At 37.1% G+C, this 21,145-nt stretch overlaps 1 protein-coding gene across 41 annotated transcripts in view; it reads right to left on the reverse strand.

Annotated features, from left to right (window-relative positions):
- Positions 1-1,810: 1,810 nt before the first annotated feature.
- LOC108234849 (protein tyrosine phosphatase receptor type D) overlaps positions 1,811-21,145 on the reverse strand; it is a 441,438-nt gene continuing 422,103 nt past the window's right edge. For all 41 annotated transcript variants that reach the window (XM_017414393.3, XM_017414387.3, XM_017414372.3 and 38 more), the window contains 11 exons: positions 18,540-18,663; positions 15,313-15,488; positions 14,162-14,281; positions 13,908-14,062; positions 8,268-8,553; positions 7,611-7,789; positions 7,372-7,498; positions 7,077-7,202; positions 6,172-6,326; positions 5,919-6,054; positions 1,811-5,576 (listed from right to left, as the gene is read on the reverse strand). In XM_017414393.3, the coding sequence (XP_017269882.1) occupies positions 5,508-5,576; positions 5,919-6,054; positions 6,172-6,326; positions 7,077-7,202; positions 7,372-7,498; positions 7,611-7,789; positions 8,268-8,553; positions 13,908-14,062; positions 14,162-14,281; positions 15,313-15,488; positions 18,540-18,663 (1,653 nt within the window). In that variant the 3' untranslated portion in view covers positions 1,811-5,507. The remainder of the gene's footprint in view (positions 5,577-5,918; positions 6,055-6,171; positions 6,327-7,076; positions 7,203-7,371; positions 7,499-7,610; positions 7,790-8,267; positions 8,554-13,907; positions 14,063-14,161; positions 14,282-15,312; positions 15,489-18,539; positions 18,664-21,145) is intronic.

Raw genomic sequence — 21,145 nt, forward strand, 5'->3', positions numbered from 1 at the left:
ATTTCACTTTACTTTAAACATAGACTTTAAGGAAGTTATAGGTATGTGCATGGCATAAAAATTGTATGTTTTCTCAAATAGATTAGATGAATGGAGTTTGTATGGGTTTCTGTTTAGTGAGCCCACACGTGTCCCTTGCTGGCAAAATGAGGAATTATTCAATATTGAGTTATTTTAAACTTGTCCATCTCAAAAGCTTCAAAAGGATATGTAGTTAGTTGAAATTTGGCAATCTATCACCTGTGCTGGCAACAATCTAGTTTTGTTTATGAGTGCTGGTTTTTGATAACTGGATTTTTTATCGGTCTGGAGTGATGTCATCGGGAATTCCAGCCATATATTTAAAAAGCCTCACAGTGACATTATGCAAAAGGATTTCCTGGCGTTATGGTAGCAGGCAATAAAAAATTCTTAATGGTATAAAACAAAAAATTATTTCTGAAGACATACCTGTTTGAAAACTTTGATTTAAAGATAGATTATTTGCAGTTTTATTTACCAGGATCGCAATATGGTGTCTTTATGGAGTCATTTTTACACAAAAATCAATATTTCCCCCCCTTTTATTTTTTTGGGCACTACAGCCTGTGCTCATTCTGCCAGCATAGGCCACATATTTGTAAGGTCATTGAAGCTGGGAAATGACACACAGGACAATTTCTAATTGTTAAATGAAAATACTAAATTGACACAGTGTACTGTCTTGCCCCCTATCCTAACTTTACTATCACATCTGTCTAACCCCCAACCCCGTACATACATACATACATACCCACTTTTACCTTAACCCTAGAATTGAGATACTTTCAAAATAATAGTTTTTTTTTTAAACCATAACATGGAAGTAAAAACAAATATGACCAACACAGAGGTAGATTGCTTTTAGAACTTCTCCAATCTAGTTTATAGACCTTTTGCACAGTAGTTATGGCAAAATATAAAATTTTGTCAAAAAGGCTAAAGCTGGCTGCTGCTGTTTGTGCTTGTAAATGATCAGGTAGTTTAAAATTGATTTAAAAGTTTATAAAATGCTGTTTGCATGAATAGCTGAATTGTTTTCAGATGAGTAACTATTTTGGTCCTGGCCCCGCACGGACTAGCCTTTAGCTCATCAGTTCGAACACAATTAAAGTAATTCTCCCAACTGAGACTGTTCAAAGACAGAAATCTACAATAAATATTACTTATACATAATCTTTCCGCAGAACCACTCTTATAAAGATCTACTGTTTACCCAAAGTAAATAAGCAATAGATGAAACACAAGAACAAACAGTATTTTTTTTAAAGGGGCAGCTATACAAAACTACATTTAACAAAACTGAACTGAGGGTGTAATTTTCTGATACAAAACATACGGGTGTTTTACTGGGATGACCAAAGTGAGAGTTAAAAAGCAAAGCAGCTTTAAAAACATTGCACTTCATTTGTCAGAGGTTCCTGGGATGATTCATTGTGGCTGACATCAGTAACAGAAAAACCAAAGCAATGGAAATCTGTTCAAATGTGGTGAGACTCAATTTCCCCATTTCACGAGAACTGTGGATAATGTGTTGGACCCAGACCAGTAGGGGGTAAAATGGCTTCATCAGTCTTTCCGAGTCAAAGTGAGGTAGAGGGAAACAAGCGAAACGCCGATGCATAACACTGACATTTTTTAATAGAATTCATTTATAACAAATGGAACTTGTGTCAGCAAAGAACTGATTTTCTTACAGACTTCTTTCTCCACCAATGTGACCTAAGTAAGAAAATAAAAAGCACTCCTTTCATTCAGAAAAAAAGAAACAGTTTACGCTTACAACTAATCAGAGGTAATTGTATAATCTTTTAACAAGCCATGTTTTTTTTTTTTGTCTTTTTTTTTACAATTATTTATTTATCAGTCTATGCATCCAGACGAGAGATAGATAGAGAGAGAGCAGAGAACACAACGTTTACTTCTGTTAATGACACTCCAAGCTTGAATGGCAAAGCCACGAGAACAGATGGTTGGGGGACAGATTTGTCTGAAGTCGTCTGCTGGAGTTACCATGGCATCAGATCGGATGCTCTTTTCCCCCCCCCCACAAAGTTTTTTTTTTTTTGTCTTTTTTTTTTTTCCCAAAGGGTTGATACTGTTTCTGTGTTATTTACATACACACAAAGTGAATGTTTGAGATTTTTTTTAAATAGATGGGTTCAAGTAATATATTATTGGGTTTCGAATCAATAGGGCAGTGCATAGTACAAAGAGAAAGTGCAAGTCTTCCCTACTTTGACCAGTTTTGGCCACTCTGCCATTCTTTATGATGCATTTGGAAAAAAAGAAGAATCAACTAAAGACAAAAAATAGATGAGCAAATAAGCATGTTCTGAGACTTTTTATGACGAAACATAAAAATAAAAACTCTGCTTGAGTTAATTAGGGAAAAGAAAGCACCTGGAATGCACATCCATGAAGCCATTAGTGAAGTAAGTAAAGTTGCGAAAATCATGTCTTTAAGTTAGAAAAAGTGGACATGGCACACAGTTTAGGATTGTCAGGATAACAGAACGGGTATTTTCTTTATATCTGCTCTCGCATGAACTGAAAAAGGCATGAAGAATAAAGGAACCCTTCACTGTCGATCTGTGCTGAGCATCCTATCACCAAATCAGCAATTTTTGCTCAATTGTTTTAAACACTAAAATAGTTAAAATTTTAATGGCCCTGTCTGCACAACTTCAGATATTTTTTTAAAAAACTGAAACCTCTGCTGTGTTTGCACCTCTTGTTCACATACAGAGGTTTTAAGAAACTTATAGCAGGAGCTTGTTTTAAGCATGTCCACCATTTGTTGCCTTTGAAGCCAAAACAACAACAACAGAGCTGTTTTTACCTTATTTCATGATCCTGTCATTATTAAGCTTTGATTGTACAGTGAATAGGTTGTTAGCTGGGCTGACATTGTATACATTAGCTACAATGGTTTTAGGAGAATTTTTAAACAAACATCATTTGTTCTTTGTATTGTGATATGCTATTGGCCTTCGGTGACACGGCTCGGGTATCTTTGCATTTAAATGAATAAATCTGACAATAATATCGAGTTCTTTAAGAATAAAAAATAAATTGGTTTAAAAAACACTTTCTGTAGCCATTTAGAAAGGACCCATTTAAACATTAATTTGAAGCAAACTTCAAGAATCATTGTTTATCAGTTTTAAAAAAAAACTTGTTGCAGCCTGCTGCTGAGGCAGCTAAGTGTTTATTAAAATAATTCAGACTTTTCAAATCAGCTCAAATGAATATCTGGAGTGAAGTAAACAGGGCCTGAGGTAATGTTTTGAAACCAAAATTTTCAATAAACTGGAAGTTTAATAAAATAAACAGCCTGTTGCAGACTGTTACTGAGGCAGAAAACAGCATTTTTTTCAATTTTTTAAATGAAAAAAAAAAAAAACTAAAATCAGTTTAAATAAATATCTGGAGTCCAGTAGACAGGGTTTCAAAAAAAATTAACAAACTGCAACCGTTACTGAGGCAGCTAAGCATGATTTTAATAAAATCATTTAGACCAAGGTTTTTTTGTTATTTTAATGGAGAAAAAAATATTTGTTATTAAAACAATACTTGTTGTAGAGGGGGACTGATTTCGGCCTTTGGCTTTGTACTTAATACACCGTCCTTTACCAGTCTCTTCCCTGACTTTGTCTGAAAAATCTTCTATCGTAGCGTTTTTGTAGCGGTCACTGTTCAGTTCTAATACACTCAGCCATAGTAAGGCCACTGAAAATGAAACCTATGACCTCTGAAATGCTCTTATTTGCATATTTTATAATCTCATCATGTGACAAAATGAAAGGTAAATAAACTTTTTACATTTTCATTTACATTAAATGCCTACATTACTCAAAGGATACAATAATTTTAAATGAAACATTATAAAAACAGGCATAAATATAAGGCACTCTAAATGCAAAAAGAAACAAATATATTTCATTACCACTGACTGCTTTAAAGAACCACAAGAAAGTGACGTCTTTGTACCTTTTGCCCTATTGTGTGGAGCTGTAAGTGACCCCTCTGTCTTTAATTAGAATCTGTATTTAAAATGATGCTTTCACTGTCACCTGTGTTTGTGTGGAGGGGATAATAATGCCATGAGTGAGTAACATAGCCACATGAAACCCTATCTAAAACACATTTATTGCACAAGAAAAAGATGCACTGAATCAGAATACAGTTTTGTCTTACTGATGTGCATTCCAGTGAAAAATATCTTAATTTCCCCCATAGCACACAACTCTTACTCTGAAAGCTTTCATAGACAAATCCCTCTTTTATATAACCTTTATCTATATATTTAGAATGTTATATCTATGCTTTGATATACATATTTTACATATATTTGACATTCTGTACCATATACTTATATATTCTTGACCAAATCATCAGATTCTCTCTTGTCATTGTAAAATGGAAGAACTAAGATAATCTGTAGCAGCAACTTCATACTTTGCTCATCCCTGTTGATTCCGCAAATCCCCGGTTTATATAATGGAAGTAATAAAGTTACCATGTTAATGATCGTGGACAGGAACAAAAAGTAAAAAAAATATGAACGGGCACACACACCAAAAAATAACTTGAGACAAAGTTACATTTTGGTAGTGTAAAGTTTTTGCACCAAGTGTAACAAAACAAATAAAAACAATAATTCTCTGCAAAACGGCACATACATTAGAACAGTTCTACAGCTTTAAAAATAAACAAAAAAAAAACGTTTTATCACTTTTTTTTTCCTCTAAGTGATAAATTTGTGTAGAAAAAAAAATCACACAGTTAAAAAAAAGCACATCAGCTGTTTAGTAAAGTACTAAAAAACTAAATCAATAGTTTTGATTTATTTCATTTTGATGTTACTCTCTGCCCCAAACTGAAATGATTAATATTGTGACAGGAAAAAGGGGTATTTATTCATTATTACTTAGTCTGTCTTGCTCTTGTGGACCAAGTGTTGTCTTCTTTTGCAATGGTTCATCTGTGGACTTGATTGTGAAACAGATTTTTTTTAAACATATTTTTCTTCAACAATGTGCATTGAGTTGTTTCCCTCTGCAGTTCTGTGTGCCTCCGTCATCTCTCGTTATGGGTCATAATCACTGATGCATTTCTGACGATGCCGTTATTGTTCGTTTACTCTTTTCTTGTGTTGGTTTCATTTAGTTTTATGAGCCCCCAAAAATGAATCCTTGAAGCATAAAGAAAGGGTAATTCCACATGATGCTTCAACAGTTCGGATTCCCTCGCTTTGTACCAAGGCAAGGTTTTCTTATTGGGGTTAGGAAATACTTGGTCCTCCGGAAATGATCTTTTTCATTTTTTTTGTCAAGTCATGTCACACATCCAACACTTAACGAATTGTTAGCAAGGAGTTAAGGAGTACTTTCTCAAGCAGGAATTTATGGCTCAGAAGAGAGGCTCACTAGGATTTGTTTTTTTCCCAAAGGGCCCTCCGCTTTTATCTTCCAATACTGGGTGTTTTACGTTGCATAGTGATCAAAGCTTCCCAAATATTCCAAGCCAGCTCTGTAGCAGAATTGGTATTGATCCTGGAAAGAGAGAAGACATCAGTGTCCAAATCCTCTCTTTTTTTCTGCACATAATCACTTAACTGGCTCTTTTTCTTCTCCAAAGATTAAAAACAAGTGTTCAAAAATACAAAATGGTGTGAAAACATTGGCAAGCATTTTTGAAATGATGTAATAAAACTGCAGTGGGGACTACTGTAGTCTGATTCAGCTACTAAATTAATCATGGCATTTAACAGAGACTTGCTAAAGAGTTAATCTCTGTGGCTCAAGAGGATTCTTGAAATCCTCCCAGGACATTCAAACAACTGGTGTAAAATAATAATACAGTAGATGAGCACACACAGTACGGTAGCACCTCACCTCTGTCTGTACCATGGCTGGTCTTTGTGTCCGTAGCATCTTCACTGTCTGAAAGATGTCTACTACTCCCTCGTATCTCATTCGTTCCAAGACGATGCTGAGGGTGATGAAAACTCCAGTTCTACCAACACCCGCGCTGTGCAAGAGAGAACAAAAAGGCAAAGAGGTCTAGTATGTAGCCAGAAATACTTGTGCATGTGATTGGTGCACTCTCAGTAGAAAGATTGTTTGGTTATGCCAGTTGGTCACCTACCTACAGTGGACCGTGATTGGACCATCTTGGCCGAACTGCTCTTTTGTTTTATGTACTTGGCCAATGAAATCGATGAAACCCTCCCCTGACTTTGGCACTCCTTGTTCAGGCCAGTCTGTGAACTGAAATTGCCGTACTGTCCGTGACTGGCCGTCCTGAAACCGAAAGGAAAAATTAGAACATTGCTAGAAATCTACTTTCCAGAAACCTCACCATCATGTTTGAGTTTAAACTGGAAGAAAGCAGAAAGAACATGTTTTTAAAGATGTCTCGCGTTATACCTGAATGCGTTTAACATGAACACTAAAGATTTTGATTGCTTTGATGTGCTACTCTTGACAGGGTGTAGGGAGTCTCGACTTTGAGGGTGCGCATCGCTTATATGATGTTGTATCCCCCTCGATAAGGAAAGCAATCCCTTTGACGAGACAGTGTAACATTCTCTAAAAAGGAGGGAGGCTGCAACATTTATCTGTCTAAGCCTTTGATGGAATTAAAAACTGTGGCAGCTCAGTGCTGTCGGCACAACATTTATTTATTTTTTATACTCTGACATGTGTCATAACTTCCACAAATTTCCATTTACACTTTGGGCCATAATTTGGTATAAACAAATAATTGTGCAAATGCCAAATTTTTCATCTAATGAATCCTTCAAATAAATGTCAGCAACTACCGTCAAAGTCTTTAACCTTGTTATTCAAATTTACTTCTCTTCAGGTAAAAAAAACAACTAATTCTATAGCTTATGATTCTACTGTCATTGGAATTTCTTTTGCACCAGTGACTTACAGTTTTATTGGGATCCAGTCATTTTGAATGTCTCAAGGATAAAACTTGGATTTTTGAGCTCCAGTCCCACAAGTATTTTTCTTTATCATTTGCTTTATGAAAGCACATCTTACCCTGGCATCAGTCACTTTGAACTCCCTCAGGATATACTGGGGCATGTTATATTCAGCCATGGGGTCCACCACAAAGTACTGGTATCTGGCTGACCTCTCTGCTGGCCAGTACTGGTGGCATTTTTCCTGGAGAAACGGACCAAAGTGAGTCACATCATCTTCATAAACTGACTTTATTGTGATGTTCCCTACAAATTTAGTTTTTGTATTCCTATCATATCTGCAGCTAGAATCTTTGTATAGTATTTTTTATAAAGCTGTCGGAACAGTGATAAGAGCATTAGAGTATGCATACCCTGCCCATTTCTCTAAGCTTGGTAAGCATGACTACAATAGTGGAGTTGTGCTCCCAGAGCATTCTCCAGAAGTCCTCAGTGGTCTCTGCCAGGGGTCCCTGTGTTGCAATGTAAGCCTTCTGTTGCCTGAAACGGTGAGAGATAAAACAAAAATATATTTAATTGCCTGCATTTTTTGAGGGGTGTATGATGATTTCTTACTTTGCAGAGCTTGGTTCTAATTTGTTTTTGCACTTACCTGTATCCATCAATGAAACTAGCATTGATGTAGTCCGAGCCTTCAACTCCTCGGATGGGCTGAAGACACACTCGTGTGGACTCGTATGGCATTATGTTAACAAGGCGGTTCTTGAACTTGTTGCAGGGGAGATTGGCACTGATGAATCGTGATGTGTGGGCTTTAGTGTTGGCTAAACGCTGCATGGCAAAGAGAGAAAGATAAGGGCACGTGAGCAAATTGAAACCAGTTGTAGGCATTGATGTTTAGGTTCTTACTTTGTCCTGACAGAAATCTCTTTGGAGATTTACTAATCTTAAAAATAAGAATGAATAAAAAATGGTCAGCTGAACAAAGCTGGTTTTTAATTAACCAAATGTGGAAAGACAAATGTTCTGTGGTAGGGAAAATCCATGTTTGGCATTTTCTTTGTAAACTAAGACCTATGTGGCTAAAGAAAGGGGGTATGGAAGGGAAAAGCAATAAGGAGGAATATATCATGTTGTATTACACAAGCAAGTGGGCTAAATTAAATAAAGAGGAAACCACAGGCCCCATGATGTCTACTTGGGCCAAACTAGGTCTGGAAACAAGAGTTTGGAAACTGAAGCTTGGGTGTAACTTGAAACAAACGTCCAAAAACAATATATTCAGATTACACTAAAAAACAATTTTTACCTTGAACTCAAGCTCCATGCCCGTGACATTCTCTCCACCCTCTATCTGTGTCAGTTTCTGGATGTAGGCGTAGAGGTTTCTGGCGGGCACTTCGGTGGTGCCGCAATTGACGGCCTCCTGAAGCGCGTCGTGTATAAAGACATACTGGTCTTCTGTCTGCACCATGTAGTTGCGTTGGGCACGCATTAGCGTTACATGTCCGTAGATATCCACGGTCTTCTCATGCTTGATACGCTCCAGCATGGCATCGATCACAATGAAGCAACCTGTGCGTCCAACCCCAGCACTGTGGTGGAAAATGGAAGAATGGAAAATGAATAAGGCAACTAAGGGAACATTTCTGGGCTGAAAAGATGTCTACATGTCATCCAACCTGTCTATCTAGGCTAAAATTGGGCTGATCTTAAAACAATAGCTCAGATGTTTTACAGTGCTGCTCTGTGGGAAAGTCTTCAGAAGGATCACTTTCAACTTTCTGAAAAGAAAGTTTTAAGGCTGCAGTAATCCACTTTGATCTCATGTAAACTTGGTCTAACTATTAGTTAAAGATCTGAACTATCCCTTCAACAGAAAGTGTCTTTTTTGTCATGTTCAGAAGCTTCAAGAAGTTCTCTCTGCAAGGCCAAGTTACTCTCCACCATTTTTGTAACTATAGAATGAGGCATTCAACTCGAGGTATATTTGTGTCTGAAGTGCCTCTATGCAGAGGAAGGATTGAGCCTTTAGAACACCTCAAAGCAGTTTGGCAATCTAGTTTCACCTCTAGACCCCATTTGTGCATTCGACCTGACCAGACCTTATGCACTTACGCAACAGGTACTTTTAACCTTTTGCTCATGGCTTTGAAAAGTGCCACAACAGCAAAAGTGATACACTGCTGTAAATTTGAGAGACACATCTTTGCCCACGGACTTGTTAATGTGCTAGGCAACGTTGGAGAAGTGCAGCTGACTACAATTAAGGCCATTAGCGTAGCACAGTGCACCTAAATGACGCGAGAGCTTATTAAGAGGCACTAAAAGGCAGGTCTCTTCATTAAGATTCACACTGGCACTTTTTTACATTAATGTGTGAAATGCGCAGGTGGGGAAAAAAAACAACAATTCTGGCAAAAAGGAGGGGAAATGTTTCACTTTGACCTCTCCTTGCAGGTCACATGGAAGCATGCTGAATAAATGCAGCCCATTGTGCTGACGGCTCGGAAAAGCTCGCTTCTGCAACTTTACATGTTCAGACCAGAATAGAAGATGCTTTCTGATGATAATTTATTTATTGTAGGGCAACAAGGTTGTGTCAGATCTTGTTCGTTGCCTCTCCTTTCACCTCCCACAAAGCTTGGCTTTGACAAGGCAAGTCCTTGCACATGGCACTCAAAGGTAAATAGGTTATTAAATTCATTAGGCTGACATGCCTGTGAGGTGTGAGCCAGACTCGTGTGCCTCGTCTTTCTGAGGAGGAAGCATTTGTTTTTTTATTTGCTCTGAGGGAACAGAAAGGGAAACTCAAGAGGCAGTGAAGCTGGTCCCTCAGGACCAAGTCTACTTAATGTGCCATGCTGCAGACAGAATAAAGACACACAAGGGAAGTACTAGCCTTTGCAAATGATCTCATGATCATTTACAAAATGGCAAAAAATTGGCTGAATGAGACTTTTTTTTTCTCTTTCAAAATTAAAAGTGCATGCAAGTGAAAGGAGAGGAACTTTAGTGCAAAAGAAACGTAAAGGCATCCCAGGGATATTTGAGGAATGAATCACTTCCAGGTCTGAAAGCACCGAAGCCCTTTGAGCTTTGCATAGAGAGACTGGAGATTTCCCCCCCTTTTACCGCAGCTGAAAACATTTATGCTGCAGTCTTGAATGTGGGAGAGTGATGACCTGCTGGAGAGTAAATGACAGAGTGACAGCACAGAGCTCGAGATGGAGACGGAGGGAGATGAGGGATGGGGAGGAGGAGAGGAGAGTGGTGTTATGCAGTCAGAGAAGTTCTCAGGTTAGTTTTCTGAAAGGTGAGCGGCAGAAATTCACAGCAGTAGTGCCCCCCCCCCTTCAAAAAAAAAAAAAGACGAACCAGGAAATGCAAGCAACATGTGTAATATCCCTTTATTGACAAGAGATGTGTGTTGGTGCAGAAAGCTGTCAGTACATTTGGCAGTTGAAGGAGGGCTGGCAGACTGACCGCACTAATGACCTGACACTGCCTTTTCAGCTATTCAAAAGCAGCTGCCTTGGCCGTTGACACACACTAAAGTGTCAGACTAATGTGCTTTCCAAGAGTTTAGGGAATAAGGGATGGGAGAGGAGAAAAAAAGGCAGTGTAAAACACAGCTGCAATGGGTTCTGTGAAGATAAAGCATTAGCAGCAGTGAAAGCAATTACATATGTATTGTTACAAAATCTCTAGCTGTCAGCTAAACTGTCAGTATTCTGCTGCTCCGCCTATAAAACATGCACACATAGATTAAATTAAACTCACCAGGATAACTGGTTTGCTCATAAAGGGGAAGATAATTCTAGTCCTTACTGTGTATGAATACTTTTGTGTGTTCGAACTGAAAATAATTTATGAACAAAGCGAAGGTGTTGAACCTTTCAAACTGATTCTTGTCATGTAAAGCAAGTGTTTTCCCTTTATGAGCTGATACCGAAGTAAGAGAGTGGGCAGAGTCCTTTGTACCCTTTAGTTTGGTAAAATTGTGAAGGGTCCACCCTTAAACCAAATGGTGTCTGTTTTACTTAGAGGTTTTTAACTCAAAGATTCACATGTACTTTTGCAAAAGTTTAAAGTTTAAATTTAATTTTTGCTAACCACTCTTTGGAATTCACCTTGTTGAACTTAAAAATAAATGGTAACATTTTGTTTCAGGACAGGCTCCTAGTAAAGTTACAAGCTAAAGTGCTAGCTAGTGTACTTTAGCAGCAGGGCTAGTTACTGGCTAACAATCCAATTTCTTTCTGGTTGTGTGTGTACAGCACCGCTGGGTTATCTTTTGAGTTTGAGTTTTTTTGTGCCTGATTTATTCATTGTTTATTTAGGTCATTTAACTCCAACCAAACCATTACTATGAAACTGGTCAGGTACTGGACAGAAAGTGAGTCAAAAAGCAGTCCAAATCTACAGAAAAACGTAAGACCATTAAAAAGCTAAAAACTATGGATCAGGACTACAAGCTTGGAAGTGAAATATAAAAATGAGAGATGATTTAAAACGTTGGCGCAATACTGTACATACTGAACAGTGCTTATATTTTATATTTAGAATCCCTTTCCTGTCAATCACACACATATATGCATATATTAGTGTCTTGCCCAAGGATGCTTTGACATGTGGCAAGAGTGGAGACCTTGGCTTTCGGTAAGATTGGGGCAATGCCTTTCAGCTTAATGGAAATGAGGGGACGATGTTGAATCTTATTCTCTGAGGACACATCCTCATGATGTCAAACATGTCAATGAAGACAGTTTCTCTGGATGCATTAGGATTTTCAAAAAGGCTGATAATTTCTAAACAGATTCAGGGCCAAGAAATCCCAATTTTTTTACTGACACACGTGAACTGATTGGAGATATTCTCTTGTTTTATCCCCTCTACGTCTAAATGTACTTAACCAGGTATAATATTGTGCAACCGTAATACTTATACAATGACGAGCCTACTGACAGTTCTAAAAACAAATAGTTCTCAAATACCCAAAAGTAAATTCACTTATGCCTTAGAGAAGGTGGTTAAAACTTAAATATTCTGAAAGAAGATGTTTCTCTAACCTGAATAGGCTGGTTACAACAACACATAGTCAGGGGAAAATGCCTAGGTGGAATCTCTTAAATATTTTAGATGAAAAGTTTATCCTTCTGGGTGACTGGAAGCTTAAAGGCCTTGATCTTTTTAACATTTAATCTTGTCCTTTTGAACTCTGCTGTAACCTTCCAATGCCCAAGCGTTTTTTTTTTCTACAGGAGAAAACAGTTCATGACTTTGAGTATAAATGGAAACGTGAAAATGTTTCTGGGACTAAGTCTCCGAAGATGTTCCCACTGCAGTGGAAAACACATGAATGCATTTTAGTGGATACTCTGAAATAATGCTGTGGGCGATGGATTAACCACCCACAAAAACTATATTAATCATGTTGCGTAAGAAAACACCACACAATTTGAATTCTTTTATGAACTTTCTTAGTTCCGCTTTGTAAGACATCTTTTTAATAGAAATCTTTGTTATGTTGTCAATATGGATTCATACAGACAGAAGATAATACCAGCAATAATGGTTTTTTTTAGGAAGAATAATTGTAACTGATCTGTAAAAGTCACAAATATGACCCTCATTATAGTCAGGCAAGTCTATTCAGTTGCAGTCAGATGTTTACATGCACACATTATGGACTTTTAAAAATAAAAACTGGATGCAGAATTTGTGGATTTTATTTAATCTGTGGATTAGATAAAATCCATATTAAATGCAGACTTGTGCACTCAATTCTTGCTTTTAAAACGAAGTTGTACAGTCAGTCCAACATGGAAAAAGAATGGTGTAAATTTCCTACCACAACTTGTTTAGTTGGTCAATTATAAGCATTTACTTTTGTTTATCCTTGGAGCATAAATGTGACTTTTTATATGCGCTAGAGAAATAAAAAATTCTATCTTGCATGTAACAACTTAACCACTACACAAGCATAATGGTATTTTGTGAGCATGTAAATTTAACATCTTGCTCCATTTAGGATGGTGGTGAAACATGAAATTAGGGAAAGGCCTGTTGAAGGATTTGGAGCGTGGACATGACTGTATCTGATCGGAAGCCAGACAAATTTCAAACCCCAATCTGCAGCCTGACATTAATTCCTGCATTTTCCCTTTTAGTAGACTTTTTCCCCTCTCTCTCTTAATTTGAAGCAGTTTGCCAACTAGCACTAATTAACTTCAGCATGTGGTAATTCTACACTAAATCTTCAGTAATCCCCCCCTTTCCTTTTTGTCACTTTTTGACAAAAGTTTGCATCTTTTACACTCACTGTCACTGCTTCTTAATTTTTTTTTTCACTCCTTATGTTGCCTTTTCTCCACAGAGCCTCTGATGACTCCCAGAGTTAGGAGAAGCCAGAAAATTATGTTTAATGTTTGAGCTCTCTGTTGGAGAGTGAGGCTTCTTATGTAGCTGGGAGACAGGAAATCGGCGTGTAAGTTATTGGATGTATTAAGCAAAGACTTGTGGGTTGGTGATGTGTGACATGTTAGTGATGCAGCATGGAATACGACAGGTCAGCATGTATCTGTGTTGGTGTCGCTGTGTAGGAGGAGATTTTTTTAAGATTGCCGAGGGGGATGACACTGGTACTCTTTGTGCCGTGATGCAGAAAACACCTTTTTGAGCTCAAGTGAAAAACAGTGGGACGACTTGCTTGGGCTGTAATTCACTTGACACAGATTCTCCTTTCATCAATAGTTTTTCTTCTGGTTCAAGTTGAAACTCTTCTTGATATTATCATTACACAAATGACTAAAATATGAACCTCTAAATAACCAAGAATTTTTTTTCCCAATACAGTATGTATTCATTTATTCATTACAGGAAATGGAGAGGAAAAAAATCAATTTCATGCTTCAGGATATTTTTGCAAAACCATATTGTTTCTTACCTGCAGTGCACCACCATGGGCCCCGCATCTGGGGGATTGCAAGCTTTCACTCGTCTCAGGAAGGCGAGAAACGGAGTGGGGTGTTCTGGTACCCCGTGGTCCGGCCAGGCGGTGAACTGGAACTGCCTTACCTCTCGCTTTTCGCTGGAACCATTCTGAATATGGAAATGAGAAAAGGTAACGAACATAGCTTGTGTCAGACACTTCATAGCTGCGATGCGGTTGAATTGAATACCGTAAAACAAAATCCTTACTTTAAAAAGTGCAAATGTCCTGACACAGTATGTGGCCAATTCCACTGTGTCTAACAATGTTACTTGGATGAGACCGTATGTCTCTGTCCCTCTCGTGGGCCAGTATTGATCACATTTTACCTGCAGGATAGAGAAATGTCACATTAGATTATGTCTGAATAGGCATTTAGGAATGCTTTATGCCCAATATGTAGTGAGATAAAAGTATATTGGTCCATTTTTGCAACATATTTCATGTTTAGGCTGTGAGGTTCCCTAAAACAAAGACAAATGTCAAAATAAATGCTGATATCTGCCCTCATTTCTTCTGAGTGAGTTTAATTTTCAAATCAATAAAATGCCCTGAGATATTTGTATGCAGTCAACAGTGCTATTAATTGTCCCGACTCACTCTATAATTACAAATGTAGCCACATCGTCCAGTCATATTATTGTCTCAGCTTTATTGCTTCTTCAGTCTACAGCTTTGTTTCCAAGTAAACGGCCAATAAAACACTATTCAATTGCAGCGTTAGTCTTTAGCTTATAAAAAGAGGCACGGCTGATATTGGAGAGAAAATAAATAGGTTTCTAAAAAAATAGCCCCCCCACATTGGTATTAATGCCAGCTACAGCTTTACATTTTTCCTTATGACACCAGTCTACAGAGTGCAAGAGTGCATCATCTACTAAAAGTTAAATGATTATTATTATTACTAATGAATACAAAAATCACATTTAGTTTTTTATCCATTTCAGCACACAATCAAAAATTATTGATGACAGGATCAGAATAAAGTGAGAGACGCAGAAAAAAAAACCCAGTTGTTTGTGTTTCTAGGGCATGGACAATATAGGCTGGCTGCTACATCATTGTTTCAAAAAAAAAAAGCTCTGTATTTCCAGTCCATGGTTTTGATGGAGAAACAGTTTTTAAAAATCTCAGTAGTTTTCACCTCAAAGTCTATTTGTGTGTGAACTGAAGGGCCAAGTGCAGCAGAAAAACACATCAACAGTAGTGTAGATGGGGCTCTTAAGTCTGTTTATCACTAATTGTAATTTTGTGTCTTCAGTTGTACAAGACCAATACAATAAGTCAAGTATAAATTGGTGAACACTCTGTAACAGCAATCAGTTTAGCATGAAAAATGGTGCCAGTTTTTGTCCTTTACCCTGGACCTTTCCTCCAGTTTGGTCATCATGACAATAATGGCACTCCTCTGCTCCCAGATCATTCTCCAAAATTCACCAAATGTTTCCGGTAGAGATCCTTGAGTGGCGATGTAAGCATTTTGCTTCCTGTAACCATCTATGTAGTTGGCGTTGATATAGTCACTTCCAGGAATCCCTTAAAGGAGAAAGGTGGAGAACTTTGATAAAATAACAGTCCTAAACTTGTTTAAAAAAAAAGAAATTGCATAGAAAATATGATTGTGGCCTTTGTAACTTTGTCCACGTTTTTTTTTTCCAATAGGTAGCCTCAAATTGCCAAAATGTTCATTTACCACAATGTCAGACCCTCCTTTGTGTTTCCTGAAATTATTTCAGTAAAGCCAACATTTTCTGTTCAAAATATAGCAAAAAAAGTCACTTTTAGAGGCAGCGTTACTATCCAAAGGGATTTGTGTTTGCTATCAACAACACATTTCCCTATTCCATATCTGCAACTGACTTAAAGATAAAGCTTGGTCTCACAAGGAGAAAAACAAACCAACAAGAAACTAGCAAAACAATTTTCCCCCAGCTCTCCTCGCTCCCTCTTTCCTTTGCTTATAATAAATGAAAGGCACAGCAGCCTTTTCGAATCCAGGCGAAACAGACAGAGCTGACAGCTAGTCAATGCTTTAGGACTGGCAGTTTAGGGGCTCCGTGCACACATGGTCGACCAAGATAAGTCTCATCTGCATGGGCGCCACGTCTCAGAGAAAGCCCCCCCCCCCGCCAACTCCAACTGCTTCCTCTCATTCCACTCCCTCAGACTCTCTTTTACTCCCAGGTAACTTATTCAACAGAAAAAAGGGAGAAAATGGAATATGAACACATTAAAAGAACCCACCCACATTTTTTTTTTCTCCCGCCCTCACTTTTGCTGTTGAAGTTGTCCACACAGCCAGGCAGCTGTGCATTTCTGTGATGGACAAGGGATAAGTACAATTAAGCCCAGTGTGTTTTCAATTTGAAAAGAAAAAAACCAAACAGAGACATTACTGCAGTTTAATGAGAACGAGGCAAGTTGTTAAATGTACATTTGCAAATGGATTTTGCTTCTATTCTTTTCTGTCACTCAGGATTTGTATAAATTCTTCCATTTTCGAAGTCAACATGGCTATTAAGAAATAAACATTGCTGTTTTAGTGGCGCTGGTTAGAACTCAGCTCTCGTCAGAAGAAAGCAAAGGAATCAAAAAGAAATACAGACGGCTTTTATGGTGTAAAATTGTTAGGATGATAATTGGTAAATTGCTGTATTTACATTTTCTTAATAAACTGTGTCTGTCAAGATGCAAGCAGTTAAAAATCTACTTTCATAGAAAAAGGAAAATGCTTTTTGCAGCTTCTTGACTTAAAAATATTTGAGTGGGAGATATTACATAAACCTAGTTTTCCGAACTGTAAAGTAGACAAAATCTTCAGAGAACATACTTGGAGGTGACAGATTGATTGGTTTGGCTAATTTTGGTGAAGGTTAAAAAAATACTAAAGACAATTAAAAGGCAGGCACATCTGTGGGCAGCTCAGTGTTGGTGCACACTTTTGCCCTTCATGAAATGGAGGTGCTTTTTCCATCTTTAAGCACTTTATAAACCTAATTGGGAATACACAAAATCTTATTTTTTCAGAGAAAATATGAATAACTGCATTTATAGCAAGCCTTCGATAATGTTTAGCACAGGTATGTGTAATGCTTAGCATCGGGCCCATGGACTAAATCATAAACTCAAACCATAGTAAATTATGTGTTGGAAAATTAAATCATTTTGTTTCAAAACCCCCTAAATGTTCAACATTTTACACATCAACAAAAACAAATGCGTAGTAATTAGAACATTAAAGTCCTGTTTTGCCAGATGAGGGTTCAACAATGTTTTAAGGATTTAATAGTTTACTTCCGTTCAAAGGAATACTCAGACAACTTGGCAAGACACGCTTCGTCATTCATGAAAGTAAAGCAATTTTAGTGATGTTGCAACAATTAAGTCTAGAAACGTACTCAAGCATCAGGACATCTGTTTGCAGAAGATTCTGCTGATCCATCCCCACATCAATATATTCGAACTTCAATCTCTGATGTCAAATCCCAAATCCCTTTTTATTCAAAGAACTCAATCAAAGTAAACAATGGACAGACTGCTTGCCAAAAGGCTTTGTTTAAGCTGTAGAAGGAAGAGAGAATGTCCCTCGTGTCCGTCTGGCAGAGATCTACTCACTTTCAACAACATAAAGGCTCCAGCGTGATTGTGCAGAAGTGTTTATATGGCCGACTAATGGAGCTCCATCAACACTTAAATTGTTTGGTGTTTTTGAGAGGCTGCAAAACGAGCTCTCTTAAGTCTTTATCTGTTGTTGTCACATTATTCATTTACTACTCCTAGTATGCTCTGAAAGGAAATGGTTACTTAATTGTTGTGTGCAGTAGTGTTTAATCATAAACTGATGAATAGGCTAGTACTTTGGAAGGCCAGTTTAAAGTGCCCTTTCATTTATTAGAAGCTATGTTGTGCAACCCATCTTTAAGGCATGACAGTATCTTAAAGCACTGGTCTGTATGTGACATTGTGATCGTAAAATATATATATAAAGATCATAAAAAAAAATCATGTTACTTTCAGCACAGTGCAACCTCTTTTCAGTGTCCCTATGCAATTTATTTTAGTATTCTTCAAAGTTTGAAAAATCGTGGAATAACAAAGCATTTATGTTTTTATATTTTAAAAAGTTGTGTGGACATAGTTGCTATGATTTCACATTTTGGTTTATTGACCAAATCAAGCCACGATTGTTCAATGTTTTTCCAACTGTTTGAATTTTACCCTCTCTTTGCTTTTGGAGGCCTTTAAACCATCAATCTCTGCAAGTGGGAACATCTCACCTCGTGAGGTTTCTAAGACATAAAAACAAATATCATTTTGGTATGCCTAGTTTGACTTATTTTCTTTCTAGAACTTTATTTCTGCCCTAAAACTTCCTTTATTTCCAACTGTACATACCCAGTTTGCCTATTGAGGAAAAAGTGCAGTTATCTCTTTTGTGACCATCCAAGGTATCGTCATTCTTCTGTTTGATTCTAATGTAATTTTACCAGTATGGTTGCATTCTTGAGGTCTTTAATACATATTTCTATAAACCATCTGTAGAATCAATGCAGCAGTTTGGAGGGAAGAGTTTAGTGTGTGGCATACCATCAATAGCGGAGAGTAAGACTCTGGAGTGATCGTAGGCAATTACATTGGCGTATCTGTTCTTTGGTTTGTTGACCTCCAGGTTGGAGTGCTCCCATGTGAACTGTTGACCAGGATCGATAGACTGGAAGGAAAAATACATTTTTTTTAGTGATTCGAATGAAATAGTTTGCTCTGTAGGAACAAACTGTATAGCAACACTTTGAGATGATTAAATATCACCATGGAGGTGGAGTGTGTCAATATTAGAACACTGACCTAAATATGCCCCTTCAGCCAAAAACTATTTTAGCACATCTCTACACTAATGGCACATTTACTGGACAGCAACGGCTGAAACTATACATTATGTGCTTTAGTTATGCGTAATATGGATTTTTAGTATTGCTGTTCTCGACTGCACAAAACAGTGAAGCAGAAAGACTTTAAAATATTGATGGAGATACTACTTTATGGAAAAGTTACTTTTACACCACTCATGCATAAAAAACAGTTACCCCCTCAAGCTTAAATACTATCAAAAGTGTAAACTTAGTAAAAAAAAGAAAATAGAAATCTATAACATAAATTAACAATTAGTCTAAACTTTTAGATTTAAAATGTGTGGCAAAAAAGTTAATAGTTTTAAGACTGCAGCATGTAGATCTTTGAATAGTTTTGTTATAGTATAGCTATTTTATTATTAAAAAAGTTACTTCAAGAACATTTTGGTAAACATGCGCCAACTGCTTGAGTTAGCCATTGACTGAAAAAGATGCTAGACATCTCTGCGCTCCAGGGATGTGGGGCTTTAAGTCACGCCTACAGTCATGGTGTCATTGTCATTATAAACAAAAATATACAATATAAGTCATGAAAGTATTGTAAACTGGTCACATAAAGATGATTAGGAGGACTGTATGGAATATATTAGATTACCACACTTCAGATGAGTTCATTTATGTATTCTAGCCCTTTTTCATCTTTGTGAAGCAGGAAATGATAACAGTCCCTTATTACTGATAATTGAACTGTAAAATATAAAATCACATAGGGCAAATTTAAAGCCAGGAGAGACAGTGTTCCATGGAAGTGAATATTAAAAGCTTTTTAAAACCATATAAGCTCAGCGTTAATACTTTTCAGCCCCAGGTTCTTTATCTACAGAAATAACCTCAGCAATACGTGGGAGAAAAAAACCTCCGGCTCAGCATGATATTTTATCAAAATATGTTGAAACAGTGGGTTGCAACATTGCTCACAATAAAGAAAATCTTTATTACATTGTGCTCACAAAATTGCTTTCTATTGGTCTCGAGTAAGCAGTATGAAATTGGAAATGAAAGGTACTTAAGCTGCAGTAATGATTGGGCAGCTTGGCAACGGCTCGCATGGTGACCTCAAGTTTTAGAGGATCCGCACAGAGAAATCGAGAAAAAGAATGGCAGTACATCTCTACAAGATGTTTTCTTGTAAAGGTCCATGAGTGTTCTGCAAATATAAATATATCTTTATATAATATTATTTAGAAAACAGGAAGATGTGCATTGTCTCACTGCAGTGTAAAAGTTTTAGACTTGAAGGTCTAATCATACTATATATAAATTCAACTTGCTTTCCTTTCTGATGCCTTTTCACTTTTAGCCTTTGCACTCATCTGAACCTTTTTTGTACCATTTCCAAACAAGGTTCCTTTTATAAATGGTATTCATAAGTTTATTAAGCATTAGGAATCATTTAAAAATACTTAATACATAGGAGCAGGTTCACTATTTAGCAGAGTCAAGTGCTGTACTTTAATTCATTTAGGTAAACGTAATTTATCCCTAGTTGTTCACCTCTTTTAGTATCCTACAATATCTTCTGCAATAAATTCTTGGTTTTGTTTTGCTACTATGTCCAAAAATCTGCAGCTAATAAGTTACAAGTTACAAGGATTAAGTCATTTTATTTATGTTAATACAGCACCAAAGCAATTGTTTGGTTTAGAATAACTAAAACTAGTGTGTGTGTGCTTTCTTTAAGTTTCAGACTTTGACTTCAACACAAGTGCAGAATTTTATATAGAATGTGTCAGAAAACCATGACCCCACAGTTTTTGTAGTAAAAGCAGTAAGCAATGCTAAAATTTTTATGGCACTACTAAGGGTTGGTTGGGGTGGTACTTCACCTCTCACCATATAGGTGTGTTACATAATAACCTTGTTTTAACCTAGAAACACAGACCACACCTTGAAATCATAAAATATAAATATAATATGACATGCCAAAAGCCTTCCTCATTCCAAACACTTGTAAACAAAAATGTTCAGTTGTTCCAAACAACATTAGTGTTGGACCATCTTCTATTTATCTGTCTATACTTTATTGTTCCCAGAGGGAAGTTCAGAAATGAAGCCAAGCCAGTAGGCATAAAAATGGAATGTGGCTATTGTGAATGTTAACTATGTTTAGAGTCTGGAGTGATAAACATGCATGTTTAAGCTGCCTTCAGGCCCAATCTTTCCTTGAAAAAGAGATCTCTGATCTCAATGGGATTTGCCTGGTTAAATAAAATGAGATTTCAGGATGATTTTTAATTGTTTAGTGATTCATAGATTGAGCTGCAGTAGATATTTTTCTGAAAC

The sequence above is a fragment of the Kryptolebias marmoratus genome, linkage group LG7, assembly GCF_001649575.2.
Source record: "Kryptolebias marmoratus isolate JLee-2015 linkage group LG7, ASM164957v2, whole genome shotgun sequence".
NCBI classification, from domain to species: Eukaryota; Metazoa; Chordata; class Actinopteri; order Cyprinodontiformes; family Rivulidae; genus Kryptolebias; species Kryptolebias marmoratus.